General features: G+C 37.5%; 1 protein-coding gene across 5 annotated transcripts in view; it reads right to left on the bottom strand.

Moving 5' to 3' along the window:
- The window catches only part of TET1 (tet methylcytosine dioxygenase 1), a 101,667-nt gene that overhangs the window by 19,896 nt on the left and 62,471 nt on the right, over nt 1-19,300 (bottom strand). For 3 of the 5 annotated variants that reach the window (XM_070431912.1, XM_070431911.1, XM_070431914.1), the window contains 3 exons: nt 11,503-13,801; nt 8,553-8,643; nt 7,924-8,017 (listed from right to left, as the gene is read on the bottom strand). The exons of the other annotated variants lie outside the window; for them this stretch is intronic. In XM_070431912.1, the coding sequence (XP_070288013.1) occupies nt 7,924-8,017; nt 8,553-8,643; nt 11,503-13,801 (2,484 nt within the window). The remainder of the gene's footprint in view (nt 1-7,923; nt 8,018-8,552; nt 8,644-11,502; nt 13,802-19,300) is intronic. 5 annotated transcript variants of the gene reach the window in all.

The following is a 19,300-nucleotide window of genomic DNA, read 5'->3' as shown; positions in this document are numbered from 1 at the left end:
TATGATTCCACTTATATGACTTATCTAAAGTAGTCAATCAAATAGAAATGAAAATTGTAATGTTGGTTATCAGGAGCTGGGGTAATGGGAAACGAGGAGTTATTTAATGGGTATCGAGTTTCATGTTTGCAAGAAAAAAGTTCTGGAGATCTCCTTCAAAACAATGTGAATGTATGTAATCCATTGTATTGCTATCACTATTAATATTTCCACATTTTGACCCATGTTTAAAACCTTCATCTGGGATTTTTCACTTGATCTTTAAAATCTTACATAATAGCCCTAACCGGTTTGGTTCAGTGGATAGAGCGCCGGCCTGTGGACTGAAGGGTCCCAGGTTTGATTCCGGTCAAGGGCATGTACCTTGGAGACAGGTGACCAATGTTTCTCTCTCATCTATGTTTCTAACTCTATCCCCCTCACCCTTCCTCTCTGTAAAAAATCAATAAAATATATTTTAAAAATAAAATCTTATATAATAAAAGGGTAATGTGCAAATCCACTGAACAGCAAAACGACTGGTCACCATGACACACACTACCAACCAGGGGGCAGATGCTCAGTGCAGGAGCTGCCCCTTGATTGTCAGTGGGCTACCACAGGGGGAGCACAGCTCAGCCAGAAGCCCAGAAGCAGGGCTCACGACTGGTGAGCACAGCTGCCAGCGGTGGGAACCCCGCCTCTGCAGCAGCGCTACCAACTACCTGCTTAGGGCTGTTCCCCGCTGGATGTCCTAAGCTGTCGGTTGGGTATACCCTGAGGGCTCCTGGACTGCTGGGAACAACCCCCCCAACCCCCACCCAGTGTAGGAATCTCGTGCACCAGGCCTCGAGTTATTTGAATAAGAGAGTTCTGGGTCGATATTATTGTGACCTCTAATCTTATCTCCTACTTATTAATTTCTAAAGATATAAACAGCAAAAGCAAGTATCAGGGGGACAAATATTACTGCAATCAGATTTGGAGAGATAAATGAAGACCCAATGCTCTCAAGTTTGAAAAGTTGCTCATAAGTAAAAAAGTTTCAGAAGAGTCTAGTTTGAGCACCAATTTGGAAAAGCAGTAAATCTGTATAAAAGTTTTTTATTCTATGCAGAAGAGAACTTGTAAAATTCATCAGTAATAACTTTTCTATAGGGAAGGAATCAGGTCCTGAGGTACAATGAACCCTAAAATTACATATATACTAATATATATATCAAATACATACACACACACACACACACACACAGCCCAAGAACCCATCAGTGTTGGCACGAGTTTGAGGCTTGATCCCCAGTGGAGGGCATGTAGGAAGCAGCCAATTAATGATTCTCTCTCATCATTGATGTCTCTCTCCCTCTCTCTCTCTCGCCCATCCTCCATGAAATTAATAAAATGTATTTTTTTTAATGTGCTAGACAACAAATAAATGTAAACAAGTAATCCTGGACAGGATTCTGAATCAGGACAAAAAATGTTTTCTTTTCCCATAAAGGATGTTATTGGATATAAAATCTAAAGATTAGATATTAATCTTGTATTAGGATTAATAATTGTTATAAGTTTATGTAAGATTTTAATAATAGTAGCTATGAAAGACAACTTATTGTGGTTAAGAAATGTCCTTGTTTTGAAAACACACCAATGTATTTACGGTAAAAGGCATCATGTTTACAAATTGCTATTAGGGTATTCAGGAAAAATAGAAGGAAGAGCAAAGGAGAGAGAAGGAATAAGAGAGAAAGATAAAGCAAAGCAAATATCAATAAAGATTATCAGAAAATCTCTGTACTATTCAAGCACCTTTGAGTAAGACTGAAATTACTATAAAATAACTTAAAAAAAATATTGTTTTGGTGCTGGCCAAAGTTTTGGGACTTTGGTGTTCATGGTCCTCGGGTATTGGAAGACAAGCTCCAGGACACGGTGACTGGATCAGTGGGGACATACATACTGCAAGAGACAAGCTACAGGCAGGTATCTGGATGGAAAGTACCAACTCCTATGATGTGAAGGACAGGCTTCTGTCAGAAATGATACAAGAAGAGCAAAGAATAAGTTTTTGCATAACCTGAGGATGAAGAATGGGGGCATTTCTTGTATTGGAAAAAATATCTTCTCAAAGTTAATCTGTGGAACAATGAATAGTCAATGCATATTTAGGTTCAGGTAATATCCTAAGTAAATTAATGTGAATTAATAAGTGTGTAAATGTAGAAAAACCAATTAGTACCCATATCCAAAGCACTGTCAAGATTAGGAAGATGTGCCCTTGCCAGTTTGGCCAGTTTGGTTGAGCGACGACCTATGAACCAGGAAGTTGTGGTTCAATTCTTGGTAGGGGCACATACCAGGGTCACGGGCTTGACCACCAGTGTGGGGTGAGCAGGGAACAGCTGATGAATGATTCTCTCTCATCACTGATCTTTCAATCTCTCTCTCTCTATATATATATGAAATTAATAAAAATGTATTTATAAAAAACCATAGCTAGGAGCAACTCTGTGGGATTGCCAGAGATCACTGTTGAGTTTATCAATAATCATGTCAAAGACAAAGTAGACTTAAATTTTCAACACAAAATGATGGTGGTCAACAAAGCAAAACAGAAACACCCCACCCATTAAGGTAATTTAAAGCTACCTATATATATTATAATAAAATGAACTCCATCCTTCAGGGTAATGATTTATTTCTTTTTAAAAAAAATATTTTATTGATTTTTTTACAGAGAGGAAGGGAGAGCGATAGAGAGTTAGAAACATCAATGAGAGAGAAACATCGATCAGCTGCTTCCTGTACACCCCCTACCGGGGATGTGCCCGCAACCAAGGTACATGCCCTTGACTAGAATCGAACCTGTGACCCTTCAGTCCGCAGGCCGACGCTCTATCCACCGAGCCAAACCGGACAGGGCTAATGATTTATTTCTTGATCTGGGTGGAGATTACATAGGTGTGTTCTCTTTTTGTACAACTTCACTTAACTGAACATTTATGACTTGTGTAGATTTCTTCATGTACGTTATTAGAGGCCTGGTGCATGAATTTGTGCACGGTGGGGTCCATCTGACTGGCAAGCGATTGGGGCCTATCAAGGGGGCCAGCTAGCAGGGAAGAGGGATCACGGGAGGTTGGCTGTGGGAGTGCACTGACAACCAGGGAGCAGCTACTGTGTTGAACATCTTCCCCCTGGTGGTCAGTGCGCATCAAAGCGACTGGTTGACTGGTCATTCTGCCTGTTTGGTTGTAACGGTCGCTTACGCTTTCATATATATAGATAGATAGATAGTTGAATAAAAAGTTCCCTTAAAAATGAACTCTAAGCGACTAAGCTAACATGAAAGTAGTTCTAATAGTATGTTAGCAGACAATAGGCTTAAGTAAAGAAAAATGTTTTGTAAGTACCTCGTGCCAACCCATTGCGCCACTGGAGCTCCAGAAAAATGTTTTAAAACAAAAACAGTGAAAAAAGTCAGTTTACCGTCACTGACAACATCAACTTACTAGCTTTTGCCTAATTTCCACTGCGGAAGCATAAAATGGTTTTCTCACAAGTACACCAGAACACCAGCGACCTTTATTTCATGGACATATTAATATATAAAGAAGTGCCAACTTTGGGAACAGATAGAAGCAGCACCATGGTACAGGCCAAAGACAATCAAGTCGGGGCTTACGCACAGCCTTAGAACAACGGAAACAAAAAGGGGAAGTTTATGTTATTGTATAAATCTAGGGGGGAAATATTAGTGTGAATTGCTCTATCTGGACAGCTGGTTTGAGTTCTCCTCCCTGGTCCTGCTATTACTCCAAAGCTCAACTGGGGAGGGGAGAATAGTGTAAGGAGATAATAGAGCATGGTATATCCAAAAGACTGCATCACCCTAATCTAAGTGAAGAAATAACTAGTCCCTGACCAAATGCAAAGTGACAGTAGAGAAGAAGAGTGTGAAACGTCTGCCAAAGGCTAACAGTTTGGGGTGAGTGTTAATGACCACCTGGAAAAGAAACATTTCCAGGAAGGAAGAAAACAGTATTAAGGATAAAGGCAAAGCAATGAGAGCGTGGCTCAGAAAGCTTTGCTGCCCAGTCAGAATTTGCTGATAGACTTTCTGCCTGTGACCCCTAAAAAGAGAAGCAATTACCCACTCTTTCAAGACAAGGAGGCAAGTGTAGCACAATAAAAATATAAAAGAAGCCCTACTGGGTTTGGCTCAGTGGATAGAGCGCTCAGCCTGCAGACTGAAGGGTCCCAGGTTCAATTGCAGTCGAGGGCACATGCCCAGGTTGTGGACTCAATGATTCTCTCTCATTATCAATGTTCCTATCTCTCCCTTTCCTTCCTCTCTGAAATCAATAAAAATATATCTAAAAAAACCCAAATAAGCCAAAACCAGTTTGGCTCAGTGGATAGAGCGTCGGCCTGCGGACTGAAGGGTCCCGGGTTCGATTCTGGTCAAGGGCATGTACCTGGGTTGCGGGCACATCCCCCCGTGGGAGATGTGCAAGAGGCAGCTGATTGATGTTTCTCTCCCATCGATGTTTCTAACTATCTATCTCTCTCCCTTCCTCTCTGTAAAAAATCAATAAAATATACTTAAGAAAAAAAAAAAAAACCCAAATAAATAAAAGCATGTACAACTATATATATATATATATATATATATGCACATATATAAAAGAATCCAACCAATTACTAACAAATATAAGTCTGCACAGAGACATGAACGATTTTACATAAAATCACATTAATGTTTAAGTTAGTTTAATAGTAAATACATGACAAATGCATACTATGCAAGATGAAACTATATTTGGGGCAATGAAATCCATTAGTGGAACATTTACTAGATTCCTTACTTTAAAATGATTTATCTCCATTTTATTTATAAAACCCCCTTTTAAAAAAAATCCTGTATAAAGCATCCCTATGTAGGATTTAATTATTCAGAAACCTAATCCTTTCACTCAATTTTTCATTTAATTTCTATCAGTAGTTCAAAAGTGTGGGGTAAACAACTATAGCAGACTATTAGTTCTAAAACTCAAAACTTTTCCATGCCCCAGAAAAAAAACTAATAATGAATACCACAGCAATACTATTTCAAGACAACAATTTTTAAAAATTCAATATTCTAAAATATTCTTAAGTTCCACATTCATTCACTAAACAAAAACTTAGTAAGTGTTGACTATGTGTGTGGCATTGCTCCAGGTACAAACAATGGACAATATGAATATTTATTTATTTTTTTATAAGAGAACATTTATTGGGTAAATTACCAAAGTATTTTAAATAAGGTAAGTTGGAAAGTTTGCAAGAAGTTTGATTAACATTATGATTTTTCTAACATCCATCTTCATTTGAAACCTACGTCATTAATTATCAGATATGTAGAATTAACACTTGGTTTTGTTATCAAAATTAAACTTTTGAATTGTCATTAGTAGATACCAAATTTTTCAATAAGTTCTTTACTCTATTCCTTATCCCTGGATTCTCTTTGTGAAAAGGGCCAGATATATATTACTATATATCAAAATATTCCATCTAATCTGAATATTGCAAAGGGAAAATAAGAAATTAATTTTGCTGCAGCTGCTGCATGGAAAATGCTAAATACTCTTCTTTGTACCTAAGAACCCTGGAAGAAGAGTTGTACCAAAAGAAGGCTTTAACAGAAAGTTGTTATCAACATCTTTAGGCTGCAGACTTCATACTTGTTTTAATTTAAAAAAAATTATAAACTAAAATTCTATCAATGTAAGCATTCTTATTGCAGTACAGAAATTTTCAAAGGCAGGAAGTTCATTTAAAATCCCAACACTGCCCTAACTGGTTTGGCTCAATGTATAGAGCAATAAACCTGCGGACTAAAGGGTTCCAGGTTCGATTCCGGTCAAGGGCACATGCCCAGGTTGCAAGCTTGATCCCCAGTGGGGAGCATGCAGGAGGCAGTCAATCAATGATTCTCTCTCATTATTGATGTTTATATCTCTCCTTCTTCCTTCCTCTCTGAAGTTAATAAAAATATATATTTTTTAAAAATCTTAAAACTTAATCCAGCTACCTTGATTTTTTGGATCACTCACTCCAACGAAAGCTAGCTGATGTCCTGAGGATATTTTTACCCTTTGCTACTTAATAGACAAATAAGTAAATTACTCAGAAATAATGAACATATATAGATAATGAATATTTGAATTATCAGTGCCAAATATTGAGAATAAAACCCTGCCGTTTAATTCAGCAAATGTGCAAGGTACTATGTGCATTACTTTGTAAATAATAGCATTATTTATTTATTTATTTACTTACTTACTTATTTTTAAAATATATTTTTATTGATTTCAGAGAGAAAGAGAGAGGGAGAGAGATAGGAACATCAGTGATGAGAGAGAATCATTGATTGGCTACCTCCTGCATGCACCCTACTGGGGATCGAGCCTGCAACCCGGGCATGTGCCTTTGACGGGAATCGAACCTGGGACCCTTCAATCCACAAGTCAATGCTCTATCCACTGAGCCAAACCGGCTAGGGCTAGCATTATTTTTTAAAATAAATATTCACAAAAATCAAGGATTTTTCCTTTAGAGAAGACAGGGTTAAGGAAGATAGACGTAGCTGGTATGGGATATATCAGAGAGGGCTAGGATAGATAGTATTCTTTTTTTTTAAAAAAAGATATTTTTATTAATTTCAGAAAGGAAGGAAGAGGGAGAGATAGAAACATTGGTTGCCTCCTACACCGGGAAATGAGCCCATAACCTAGGCATTGATTGATCAGCCGCCTCCTGCCAGGGATCAAGCCCGTCTGACCATGAACTGAACCATGACCTCTTGGTTCATCTCATTGGTTGATGCTCAACCCCTGGGCAGCAGCGGCTGGGCCAATGTAGTATTCTTACATGTTGGTGTTTAGTCAAGATAACATATTATTAGTCAAGTCTCCAAGATGTCCCCAATGATCACCACCACTTGGTATTTATGCCCTTGCATAGTTCCTCCTGCCCTGAATAGGGCTTACTTGTGTAGCAACTTCCAAGGCTAATGTCACAAGAGACATTGTGGCTTCCTCTGTGTTACCCTTTGATTGACTCACTCTGGGGGAAACCAAGATGCTCTGACAGGAGAAAGATGTCTTTTAAGGAAATGAGGCCACTAGCACACAGCCACTAAGTAGCAACAGGTAATGAGTACAGACTTTATCAATTATCTTCTTAGAATGCCCTTTTAAAAAGCATAAATCAGTCCGATAACACACCCCTAATTAAAATACATCAAAGGCTTCATGTTGTGTGTAAACTAAAACTCTAATTCCTCACCCTGATCTATGAAACCATTCATACTCTGGTTTCTATCTACCTTCATACCCTCACAGGCTTCCGATCGTTACCTCTTTAACTTCACTCGCCCTCTAAGATTAATGAGGAATGTACTCTCTTCCTTGACTTGTACACATGTTCTTGGCTCATACATGCTCTTCCCTACATTCTTGGGGGTATTCTTCGCATACTCAGGGCTCCTTTATGTCACTCAGATCTCAGTTTAGATGTTCCCCTCCCAGAGAGGCCTTTCCTGAATGTTCGTTCATCATGAGAATCCCCTGGAAAGTTCTCACTAATGAGAACAAAATAAGGAATAAAAAATTGGAGTTAGTCTGGCAGACTAAGTATATTAAATGAGAGAAGTTAAAAGTATAAAATTTGGAAAGGAGGGTAGATTACATGATTGTACAACTCAGATACACAAGAGAAATAAATTGGAAAACCAGAAATATGTAAACTCTATGGCAGGAGGTTACCAATTGATGTTTGTCTCTCATCAATGTTTCTATCTCCCTATTCCTCTCCCTTCTCTCTCTAAAATCAATGAAAACAAATTTTTATACGTGGAAAAATCCCATTTTGAAAGATGTATAAATACAAATTACTTACCCACTTAGCGACAGGACATCCATGAGAGCTTTTCGCTTCTTTTCCGGTATATATTACTTTTTCTATTCTTACTGCACTTCCTTTCTGCCCATACCTGAGTACAAAACACAGTGAAAAGAAAATAATTGCGATATATACTTTTAACATCTTAATGTGCATAAGGTATGGCTTTACAGAAGTACAAAAATCAAACACTTGTCATTATTTACTATTGTTAAAAACTTAATTTTGTGTGGCAGATACTTTGCTATATCCAGTTGTTTACTTATCCTTAAAGATCACTCTTTAAAAATGGCCTGGCTCCCAGACAGACAAAAAGAATGTGAATGGTGTTGATAGAGGTAATTTGAACTATTTCTTCTATTATGATACAATAATATAAAAAATGAATATTTCTGAATTTAACGAAGACAGCCTTGCTTTGTGAGTGTGTTGTTGGGTGCCCAGTGCCTCCTGTGATGAGTGACTGAGCAGGGACACCAGCAAGCGATTTTCTTCCTGGGCCCTAAGAAACATCCATCTCACACTCCTGAAGGGGTTCCATTCATCTCATGTTGTTCCCAGAGGTAATGTCTCTGCATCGAGTCTGGTCCACAATAATATTTTAACAGGGAAGCGTATTTCCTCACCTAGTCTCCATGATTTCCCTGACAGCGGCAACATTTGGTCCTGCCCCAAGGTGCGTATAATATGGGCCTTTTTCTTTTTGTATAACTCGATCTGTGGAAGGAATAAGATTATTAGACCCAAAGTTTTACAGAACTGCGTAGGGGCAAGGAAGTGCTATTTTTATAGTTTTGGGGTGTGTGTTTTTTTCCAATTCAGAACAATGAATCTTGACAAGGTTGTGGTAAGCTTTAGGCATTAAAGTGTAGGGCAATGAGCCCTGAATTTAACTTTATGTTCCTAATTCATTCTTCCTCTGAGAATCAGAGGGGGGAAGGAGGGGGAATACATTTTAAGAAGTGGGTCATATTTATTCTCTTAATTTCTTGCTTTTAAGAAATCTATTAATAATTGAGGTACAAAATTCAAATTTATCCAAGAACAATATATTTAAAAGCATAGTTTCAGAATCCTATTAATTGAGCCCAACAATTTCACCACTAGGGACCTGTTCTAGTCTACAATTGCACAATTATGTATTTATAATGCAAATATACACAAGAATGTTCCTAGTTACAATTATTTGTAATATCGAGAGATAGAGAGAAAAACCTTAACATCTGTAAGTAAGTGATAGGTTAAATAAGGTAGGAGATGTTTATATGGTGGAAAACAATAAAGCTATTAAAAACAATATGATAATATTTACAATCACTGAAAAAAATCTAAAAAATTATATTTTGTAATTGTATTTTTTTCAATTACAGTATGCATTCTATTATTTTGTATTAGTTTCAGGTGTACTAAATTCTTAAGGTAAAGAAGCAAATTGCAAAAATACAGTGTTTTTAAAAGTCTTAAATTTTTCAAAATTTGAAACAAATTTAAAATCAGTATAATGTTAATTCATGTAGAAAAAGTAACAGGTTTTCTTTTTAGAAGATGTTTGCATCACAATTCTGTACCATTTGAATTTTTGTGAATTACAGATTTATTAGAAAACAGTGTATCTAACTTGGTCTCTTGAATCATGCCTAATTGGAGTCACTGTGGAATTAAATATTGGCCAGGCTGTACCCACCTACACCACAATGTCATCATTGAACTATTTTGATTGGGCACCAAATACAATTTGGGATTAAGTTCTGTGGCTTCTGCAGCAAGATCTATTGAATAGATTTCAATTTATTACTAGTTATCTAGAATACTGGTTCTTAATGAAGGGTGAATTTTCCTTGGTGGAACATTTGACAATGTTTTTGGCTGTGACAACTGGGCAGGGGTGTGTATATGTAGGCCAGCAATGCCACTAAACCGCGACAATGCATGTCTCCCTACAATAAAGAATTGTTCCCTCTAAAAGGCCAATAGCGATAAGTTTGAGGAACCCTGACCCGGATAGAGGTTATTGCCCTTATTTTGCTAGAACATAATACCTCCAGGGAAATCCTTTACCCTTAAATGTGATGGTCCCACTTGGGATGATTTCTGAGTGAGTCTGCTTTTTGTTTCTCTTAAGTTCCTATTTCTATAGAATGAGCACAATAACCTCACATGTAATTATTATAGGAAAACACAGTTCCGTGATCATTGCAGATACTCAATAAACTTTGGTGCCTCGCTGTCTGAACTCCTACACTGTGACTAGTTACTATGTGTAAGGAAAGAGTCTTGAAACTAGACAATCATCCTAGTGAAGCTAATGCAAATGGTATCATTACACTATCTCAGGTATATAAATTTTACAGATCTTTTTTCCATTTGTCATGATATTCAGAAAATCACTTATACTATTTGACTTCAGATTTTTAAGCAACAGATGGTGAATATTACAAACATAGACTGGAGTTTGGATTGCCTGTCTCTGAATTCTAGCTTAGTCCTTTAGTACTGTAATATTTTTTAAAAAATATATTTTAGTGATTTTTTACAGAGAGGAAGGGAGAGGGATAGAGAGTTAGAAACATCAATGAGAGAGAAACATTGATCAGCTGCCTCCTGCACACTCCCTACTGGGGATGTGCCCGCAACCAAGGTACATGCCCTTGACCAGAATCGAACCCGGGACCCTTGAGTCCGCAGGCCGATGCTCCATCCACTGAGCCAAACCGGTTAGGGCTACTGTAATATTATTTAAAGATTTTAAAATTGATTTTTAGAGAGAAAGAGAAACATCTATGTGATAGCACGACATTGATTGACTGTCTCCTACACACCCCCTACTGGTGATCAAGGCCATAACCTGGGCAAGTACCTTCACTGGTAATCAAACCAGCAACCTTTGGGCGCACCAGAGGACATCAAACCAACTGAGCCACAATGGCCAGGGCAAAGAATTCAATATTTTAAAATTCCAAAAGGTTTACAAATTCTTCAACTAGTCAGTATTATGAATTATATAGCAGAGCATAAAAGCACTAGGCACTAAAAAAGAAATATCCCAGTTATAGCTCTTGACTGGAGGTAGCAATTACCGAAAATGTTTATGGTCATTTGTTAGTTTGTATATATATTTTACATTCTCTGTATGCATATTATATCTCACAATAAAAAAAATATTACAAGCAAAAGCTTATAGCTTTGAAATCCTTTTGTGCTCAACCACTGAGCCATGCTGGCCAGGCATTTTTTTTAAAATATAGGAACAAACTGTAATAAAATATTAAAAAAATTCATTCTTATAATATTCAGAATAAACAACTTGAGACATTTAGCCTGGAATGAAATCAGCTAATTTTCCACTTGAGAAAGTTTCCTGATTATGAGTTGAATTTCCAATTCACCTGAGCAGCATCATTAAAGGTCTGACAGAAAAATGAGTAGTATAGAATTATGTGGTCCACCTTCGCTAGAATATGAATAGGGCCAAAATGCCACATATAAAATACAACCAACAAAACTTGATTTAGCCATGACTGGAGGCAATTAATGCAGGTAAAAGGAGAAACACACACACCATACACATGCACTTACCAAGGCAGTTGCAGCTCGGCAATTCAGAATCTTTCGTTGTGGACACCAGGTTTCTTGTAGAACTCGTTAAAAAGTTCATGGCATAATTATGAAAATTATGTGCGTTTTCTATTGGGGAAACTTCGGATGCTCCAACACTAGGTAAAAACACGTCTTCTTCATTTGTGGTAGAAACCACTGTGATTCCACCTGAACGTTCTACATTTACATTCCTGAGCACTTGTCCTGGGTCCGATGAAGGGGTCTCAGGAGAGCCGCTAGGCAATGCTGGCAGCGTCTGATGCATGAGTTGGTCTTCCACATCCTGCTGGAACTGTGTTCGGCCATGGTCAGCCATCACGTTAGCACACTGGTTGGTGGGAGAGGAGGACTGGAGTACAGGATGGGCTTCCTGACTGACATGCACGATGGGCTGTACCTGAGAATGAGAAACTTCTTCTGTAAACGCCTGCCCGTTGGATTCTGTTTGTAAATGGAATATGGAGTGAGAATGCAGCGGATCCACGTTCATCACTTCTTCCTGTACTAATTCAGAATTTCGCTCAAATTTTATCTGGGCCAGTGGAGGAAATAATTTCTTGTGTGTCAATGCTAAACTTGCTTGAGTAAGTGTTGTCCGTACGTGGGTTACAGGAGGAATTTTTCCCAACCGAATAGGAAAATCACGTGGACCAATTTGACCAAATCTTTGAAATTTAGACGCTATCCAAATGTCATGTAACTTATTATACTCATATGACAACTTTTCCTGCTTTTTCTGATCATTTTCTTGACAACTTGTGACTGCAGGCTTCTTTTTCCGCCGTTCTCTGGATGGAGCAGATTTTGTCTTTTTCCGGGTTTTGTTCTTTTGCTTTGTTGATGAGCCATGGTTGTTTTTTACACTGGAGCGTGGTTTCGGTTTTATTGTGTTCTTCTCCTGACTGTGTTTTTGCACATTATACACAAGGTTTGTTGATGTACTTTCAACATTTGTTTCCTCTGGTTTTATATAATTGAATTCAATTACTGATGCAAGTTGTGTTAACTGGGTAGCAACATCTTCCTCTATTTGACTATGAACTGTATCTTGACATGATGATGGATCATCCTTTGAGTCTAACTTTTTGCTGCTGTCCAGTAACTGGTTGCAGGACCCCAATTCCCCACTTGTTGATGGTTTCTCATGCAAATTTTCTGAACAACTGTCAAGAATACTGCTATTATGAACAGCATTTTTATTGGTGTCAATTTCAGATGAACTAGAATTTGGTGTAAAAAGAGATGTGGAATTTTTTGCTTTTGAATATTCCTGTGGCTTCGGGGATACTTGGTCAGTAGCTGCACTGTTACGTGACATGGAAATGTTATTCTGGCCATTGAACACCACAGTGTTGCATGAACTTTGCTTTTCTACAGATGGACCATGGTGAAGGCTTTGAGGCTCCCCCTGCAAAAACGGTTCTTCAGGGCCTTTTGTTAGAGAATAGATTAAAGCTGTGTAGTTAAGCAAACTAGCTGACATCTGCTCGTTTCCTTCATCCTTCTCCGACGTTGATGGTGAGGAATTTTCTGCAGGGGGTTTTGAAAGCTGAGCCAAAGCTTCTATAACATCCACTTGCTCCTGCGTTAATGTCCTATCTGTCACTAGGGATAGAAGATTTTGTTGAACTGGAAATCCATGTATTGGTTCTGAAGTTGGTATATTTTCTAGAGATTTTGGTTGATCACTTTCAGTGCGTGTACTCGTAGGACTCATGCAGTTGAAGTCTGCAGGATCAGGAAAAGACTCAGAGCCAGGCTTCTGGAAGACAAAAACATCGCTTCTCCCCGTAAGATGATCGCTGCTTGCGTTAGCAGCAATGGAGCTCATGGCATTGTTCTGGTTTGCAGTGTCTGTCAGGGGTTTATAGGAATTGTTTTCAGACACCTTGCCAAATTCTTCAATGTGGAATTTTGTAAAAGACACATCCGTTTCCGTTGGTAAGTAGTGTACATTTTTAATGCCATTTTTTACCGTTTGTGCAAACACATTTTGAGGGTCAGGTAGGACTTTTTTCGTGTCATCTTCAGAGTTTCCCAGTTTTTCACCTTCTGTCACAATTGCCTTAACCTCTCCTTTGACTTGATCTGTTACATGTGATTTCTTGCTCTGCGTCCACTTCTCCACTTCAATACCTGTCGTACTTTCTTCATTTTCAGTTACATTTTCAGGGGGGTGTGGGTTCAATTCCGATCTTTTTTCTTCCCCATGACCACATCCACTGTAGTCCATGGATACTGACTTGGGGCCATTTACTGCTTTGTTTTTCAAATCTGCCTGTAAAAACAAACACAGCAAATATTCATATTATCCATTTAAATATCTGAAAACGAGCCACTGGAACTTAACAATTAAAGAGAAAATAAATGCAAAGCCCCAGAGAATATTACTTTCACTTTTACATGTTCAGAGAAGTCATAAAATACCAGTAAGAGGTGTGTAGAGAGAAAGGAAAAAAAAAACCTAGAAACGGTTATACTCTCTTGCCTGTTAATTTAATTATTTGGTATATTCATGTTTTGCCAAATACATTTTTTAAATAATTATAAATTGGTACCATTTCATGGGGCAACTTCTGTTATTTTAATGCAAAGTGCACTGAAGTAGAAAATGTATAAATCCTAAGTATATAATGAATTTTCCTGAAAGAACACCTAAATGCCAAGAATCCAATTGAAATTTCCTTCGAGTCATCATTCAAGTGCCAAAGGCAAACCATTGCTTTGACATCATAGATTTCTTTTGCTTATTATCAAACTACATAACTGACTGCCTTTCACTCAAAATTATATTTGTGAGATTTATCCATTTAAATATCTCACTATGAGCCATTGGAACGTCACAACTTGTTAAGAACACTTGTAATTCATGGTTTTGTATAGTAACTCATTATATTGATCTTTCAACTGTAGATGGCCATTTAAGTTATTTCTAGTTTTTTACTATTACAAGTATACTCCTATAGTTTTATTATATGCATTGTGTGGAGTGAAAATGCTGGGTGCTAGAGTGTGTGAATATGTCTGTATATCTTCAACTTTAGTACATCGGGCAAAACTTTTTCTAAAGTGGTTATCAATACACTTTCAGCCAATGATTATGAGAGCTCCAATTCTTCTACATTCTCATTAACAATTAGTATTTTCTGTCTTTTCATTTGGTCATTCTGGTGAGTGGGTAATGATACAATTCCTTTTAAAAATTTATACTGAGATCAAATTCTAATAAAATAAAAATTCAATGTTACCATTTAAAATTGTACATTACTGTGGTTTTTAGTACATTCACAATGCTGTCAAAAACTGACTCTTATCTAATTCTAGAATATTTTCATCATCGGAAGAGAAACCTTATACCCATTAAGAAACCATATTCGGACTGGCCGACATGTCTCAGTGGTTGAGCATTGACCTATGCACCAGGAGATCATGGTTCAATTTGTAGTCAGGGCACATGCCCGGGTTGCGGGCTTGATCCCCAGTGTGGGGTGTGCAGAAGGCAGCCGATCAATGATTGTCTCTTATCATTGTTGTTACTATCTCTCTCTCTTCCTCTCCCTTCTTCTCTGAAATCAATAAAAAAGTATTTTTTTTTAAAAATGGACATGATGATGATTGCACAACCTTATGAATATACTAAAAGTCAATGTATGAAATATTTAAAACACTGATGGGAGGAGCAAAGAGAAAGATAACTTCTATACTACTAACATTTAAACATGGCACTGGACGTTCTATTCAATGCCAAGGAGAGAAAAAATGAATATAAAAAATTAGGAGATTTCTTGTTGGATAAAGATGATACAATTGATTCCACAGAGAAATCAGGAGCATTTATTAAAAACTGATCAGAATTCAGAATTGCAATATAGTTATATCCAGAACATAAAATATGTAAGCATTATCCAATTGTATAAAGCAACACTAATCAATCTTAGTAGAAAAAAAACTATATCTAATTCCTTTTTTTTATTAATTGATTTGACAGATTGAGAGAAACATTGATTTGTTATCCCACTTATTTACGCATTACTGGTTGCTTTTTGTATGACAGAGACTAAATAAAACTAGAAATGAAAACGGTGAAAGAACAACTGACACCACAGAAATATAAAGGATTGTAAGAATAGACTATGATAAGCTATATGCCAACAAGGTGGCCAACCTGGACAAAATAAACAAATTCCTAGAAAAGTATAATCTTCCAAAACTTAATTAGGAAGAATAGACCCATAACAACTGATGAAGTTGAAGCAGTCATAATAATAAAAAAGAAACTCCCAGCAAACCAAAGCCCTGGTCCAAACAGCTTCACAGGGGAGTTTTACCAAACATTCCAAAGAATTAACACCTATCCTCCTCAAACTATTCTAAAAAAATCCAAGAGGAAGGAACGCTTCTAAGCTCATTTTTATGAGGCCAGCATTATCCTAATTCCAAAACCAGATAAAGACTACAAAGAAAGAGATTTACAGGCCAATATCCATGATGAACAAGATGCTAAAATCCTCAACAAATATTAGCAAATCGGATCCAGCAATATATTAAAAAGATCATGCCTTGCTGGTGTGTCTCAGTGGTTCAAGCGTCAACCTCTGAACCAGGAGGTCACGGTTCAATTCCGGCCAGGGCACGTGCTTGATCCACAGCAGGAGGTCTGCAGGAAGCAACCGATCATGATTCTCTCTCATCTTTGATGTTTCTATCTCTCCCTCTCTTCCTTCTCTGAAATCAAGAAAACTATATATATATTTTAAAAGATCATACAACATGACCAAGAGGGATTTACTCTAAGGATGCAAGGCTGGTACAATATTCACAAATCAATAAACGTGACACATCACATAAATTGAAAGACTAACTCACATGATCGTATCAATAGATGCAGAAAAAGCATTCAACAAATTCCAACACCCAGTTTTGATAAAAACTCTCAGCAAAATGGGAATACTAGTAGAGGGATCATACCACAAAATAATAAAGGACACATATGACAAACCTACAGCCAACACAATAGTAAATGGGGCAAAAACTAAAACCATTTCACTGAGAACAGGAGCAAGACAGGGATGTTCACTTTACCAATTCTTATTCAACATAGTGTTGGAAATCTATTGCAACTGGGCCTGCAAACGAGGTAAGTGCCCTTGACTGGAATCAAACCCGTGACCCTTCAGTCCGCAGACTGATAGTGTTACAGTAAACCAGTTAGGGCAAGAGTTCTTATTCATCATGTAAAGAGGCTCCAAAAAATTAATAAGCAAAATGATTCAATATAATAATACTGAGTACAGAATGGACATATTCACTCCAGTTGAAATTCAAAGACTCAAAACCTACTTAAATATGAGAAGTCAAGCAAATGCCAATAAACACTTTTCATCCATCCAAGTGGCAAAAAACAAAAAGATAGAAAATGTGTGTAAGCAAATAATAATGTCGCATAACATTTCTATTCAAGAAAGTGTGAGCAACCTGTTACTACATTCCCATTGTGACATAATGTAAAGACATCACTCTATATTTCAATGTAGTCATTGCATGGCAAGATATCCATAATACGTATATTAACCCCAATACATAAGCCACAGATGTGATGTTATCATGCCTTTTAATTCGAACACACAAATATTTGTCTAGCGCTACAAAAAAGCTGGTAGGATAAAGCTACAATACTAACAGCACTTACTACTAGGAAATGGAAAGGAAAAGGGGGAGGCTATTTATTTTTTACTTGCTGTTTCAAGTTTTATTAACATAAATATCCAAACACACTGAAACTTTGATGGATACATTCCTCTACAGAGAAGATCTTGAGGTCCTTGAAAGGTGTATGTGCCAGCTCTGGCCAGTGTCGCTCACTTGGTTGAGCGTTTGATTCCTGGCCAGGGCACATGACCAGGTTTGGGGCTCCGTCCCCAGTAGGGGGCATGAAGGAAGCAATCAATCAATGTTTCTCACATTGAATTTTCTCCCCTTTTCCCTTCCTCTCTCTAAAATCAATAAAGCCATATTTTTTAAAATAAGATCTGTGTCAAAAGCACAATAATCCTCATTAATTAATGAGTGTAATTAAACATAACTGACCTTTATTATGTAATTATATCTCATATGGCTTTTTAAAAACACTGAGCATCACAAGTCTAATGACAAGGAAACATGCTCTATACACTGCCAACTACTAAACTTGGACTTTAAGAAAACAATTCAGCATGTTACATTTCACTAGGGGCTAGTAAGTTTTTCTCTTCTGAATCCTCAGAAATCACCCCTGAACTCTTGCAAACACGTTCTATTAAATGTAATAGTGTGTGTGAGCATGTGCCCTACGAAAACGGTTGCTCTTGCTGCTCATAGTGAAACTGTGTGTTCATAGTGAAACCTGCCATTCACAGTGAAACAGAGTGGCCCAAGCAAACAGATTTACCACTACGGGTTTGGGGCGGGGGTGTCCAAATTCAGGCCATGTCAAAAATGAACGGGCAAAACATGACTAGTATGGCATGTGAAATGTCTTACTAAAGCTGTTACCAAAAACAAAAAAGTGAATGAGCATGGAATGAAAAAGCAATTTTAAAAATATTCAACAACCCCTTAGGACCGAGTACCCAGAGACCCCAGGAGGCCACCTCTCCCTCTAGGGATCTCTTTGCTTTTTCCAAGCGCCCTTCTTTTGCCTCTGTAAATTCATTCCTAAACCCATGCAGTCCAGCTGGCTCACTTCCTCCACGCTCACTTTGTCTAATTCGGTGAATTTCAAATTAAAAATTTGCTTGTGTTTGAAAATATATATGTAGCATCATCTTATTTTAAAATACATCTAAAAAATGTCCAAACATTTATTTTTTTAAGTACGAGTGTTGAAAAGAAAATCAGCTTAATTGCTATCACTGGTTAATCTTGAACCCTAAGATGGGGAAGAGAAGAGCAATCCTGAGGAATTATGTCACCCAGGGAATGACTTACTTTCATTTCATAAAGGATTGTATAGATTGTGATGGCGATTAGATAACGTGACAAAAATGAGGTTTTGCGACCTAACAATTCAAAGAATGTTAGCTGTTCATCCTCACTACCACCCTGAGGTAAAAACTGAAAAGGTGCTCAACTTCAAGAAAATGCAAATTAAAAGGAAACTAAGCTATTTTTTACTTATCAGAACAGGAAATATGAAAAAGTTTGACCACCTAGGCCCTTGGGGAACCTGTGGGGATTACAGTCTCATATAAAGCTGGTTGGACTGAAAGTGGTGCAGTCTGGCAATAATTATGAAAATTAAAAATGCAGCTTATTCTTTGATACAGCAACTTCAACTTGGAGAATGTATTCTAATTATGCCTGTACATAATAACATGTTTGCATATATCAGTATGTTAGGTAAATCCTCACCCCAGAGGAACATCGATGAGGGAAATATCAATCTGTTGCCTCCCATACACACCCCAATCAGGGATCAAACCAACAACCTAGGTATGTGCCCTGACTAGGAATTGAACCTGCAATCTTTGGTGTCCAGTATGATGCTCCAACCAACTGAACCACCCGGTCAGGGAGACAACTTTGTGTGTTTTAACAAGTAACTGAAAATATCCAAAGGCCCATCTATAGTAGATGAATTCAGCTGTGCTACAGCTACCTAATACCTTGCAGCTATCAGAAAAAAACACACAAAAACAATTCCATTGCTAATAGGCAGGATGTCCAGTATGTATTGAAAAAGATATAGAACCTGTGTATGCAATGCTTGTTTTTGTGTAAAATGTATAGGGAAATTATA

Source organism: Myotis yumanensis, unplaced genomic scaffold (genome assembly GCF_028538775.1).
Source record: "Myotis yumanensis isolate MYYU_CA2020_CCGP unplaced genomic scaffold, mMyoYum1.0.hap1 SCAF_13, whole genome shotgun sequence".
In the NCBI taxonomy this organism is placed as follows: Eukaryota; Metazoa; Chordata; class Mammalia; order Chiroptera; family Vespertilionidae; genus Myotis; species Myotis yumanensis.
This window is presented reverse-complemented; position numbering and strand designations above follow the sequence as displayed.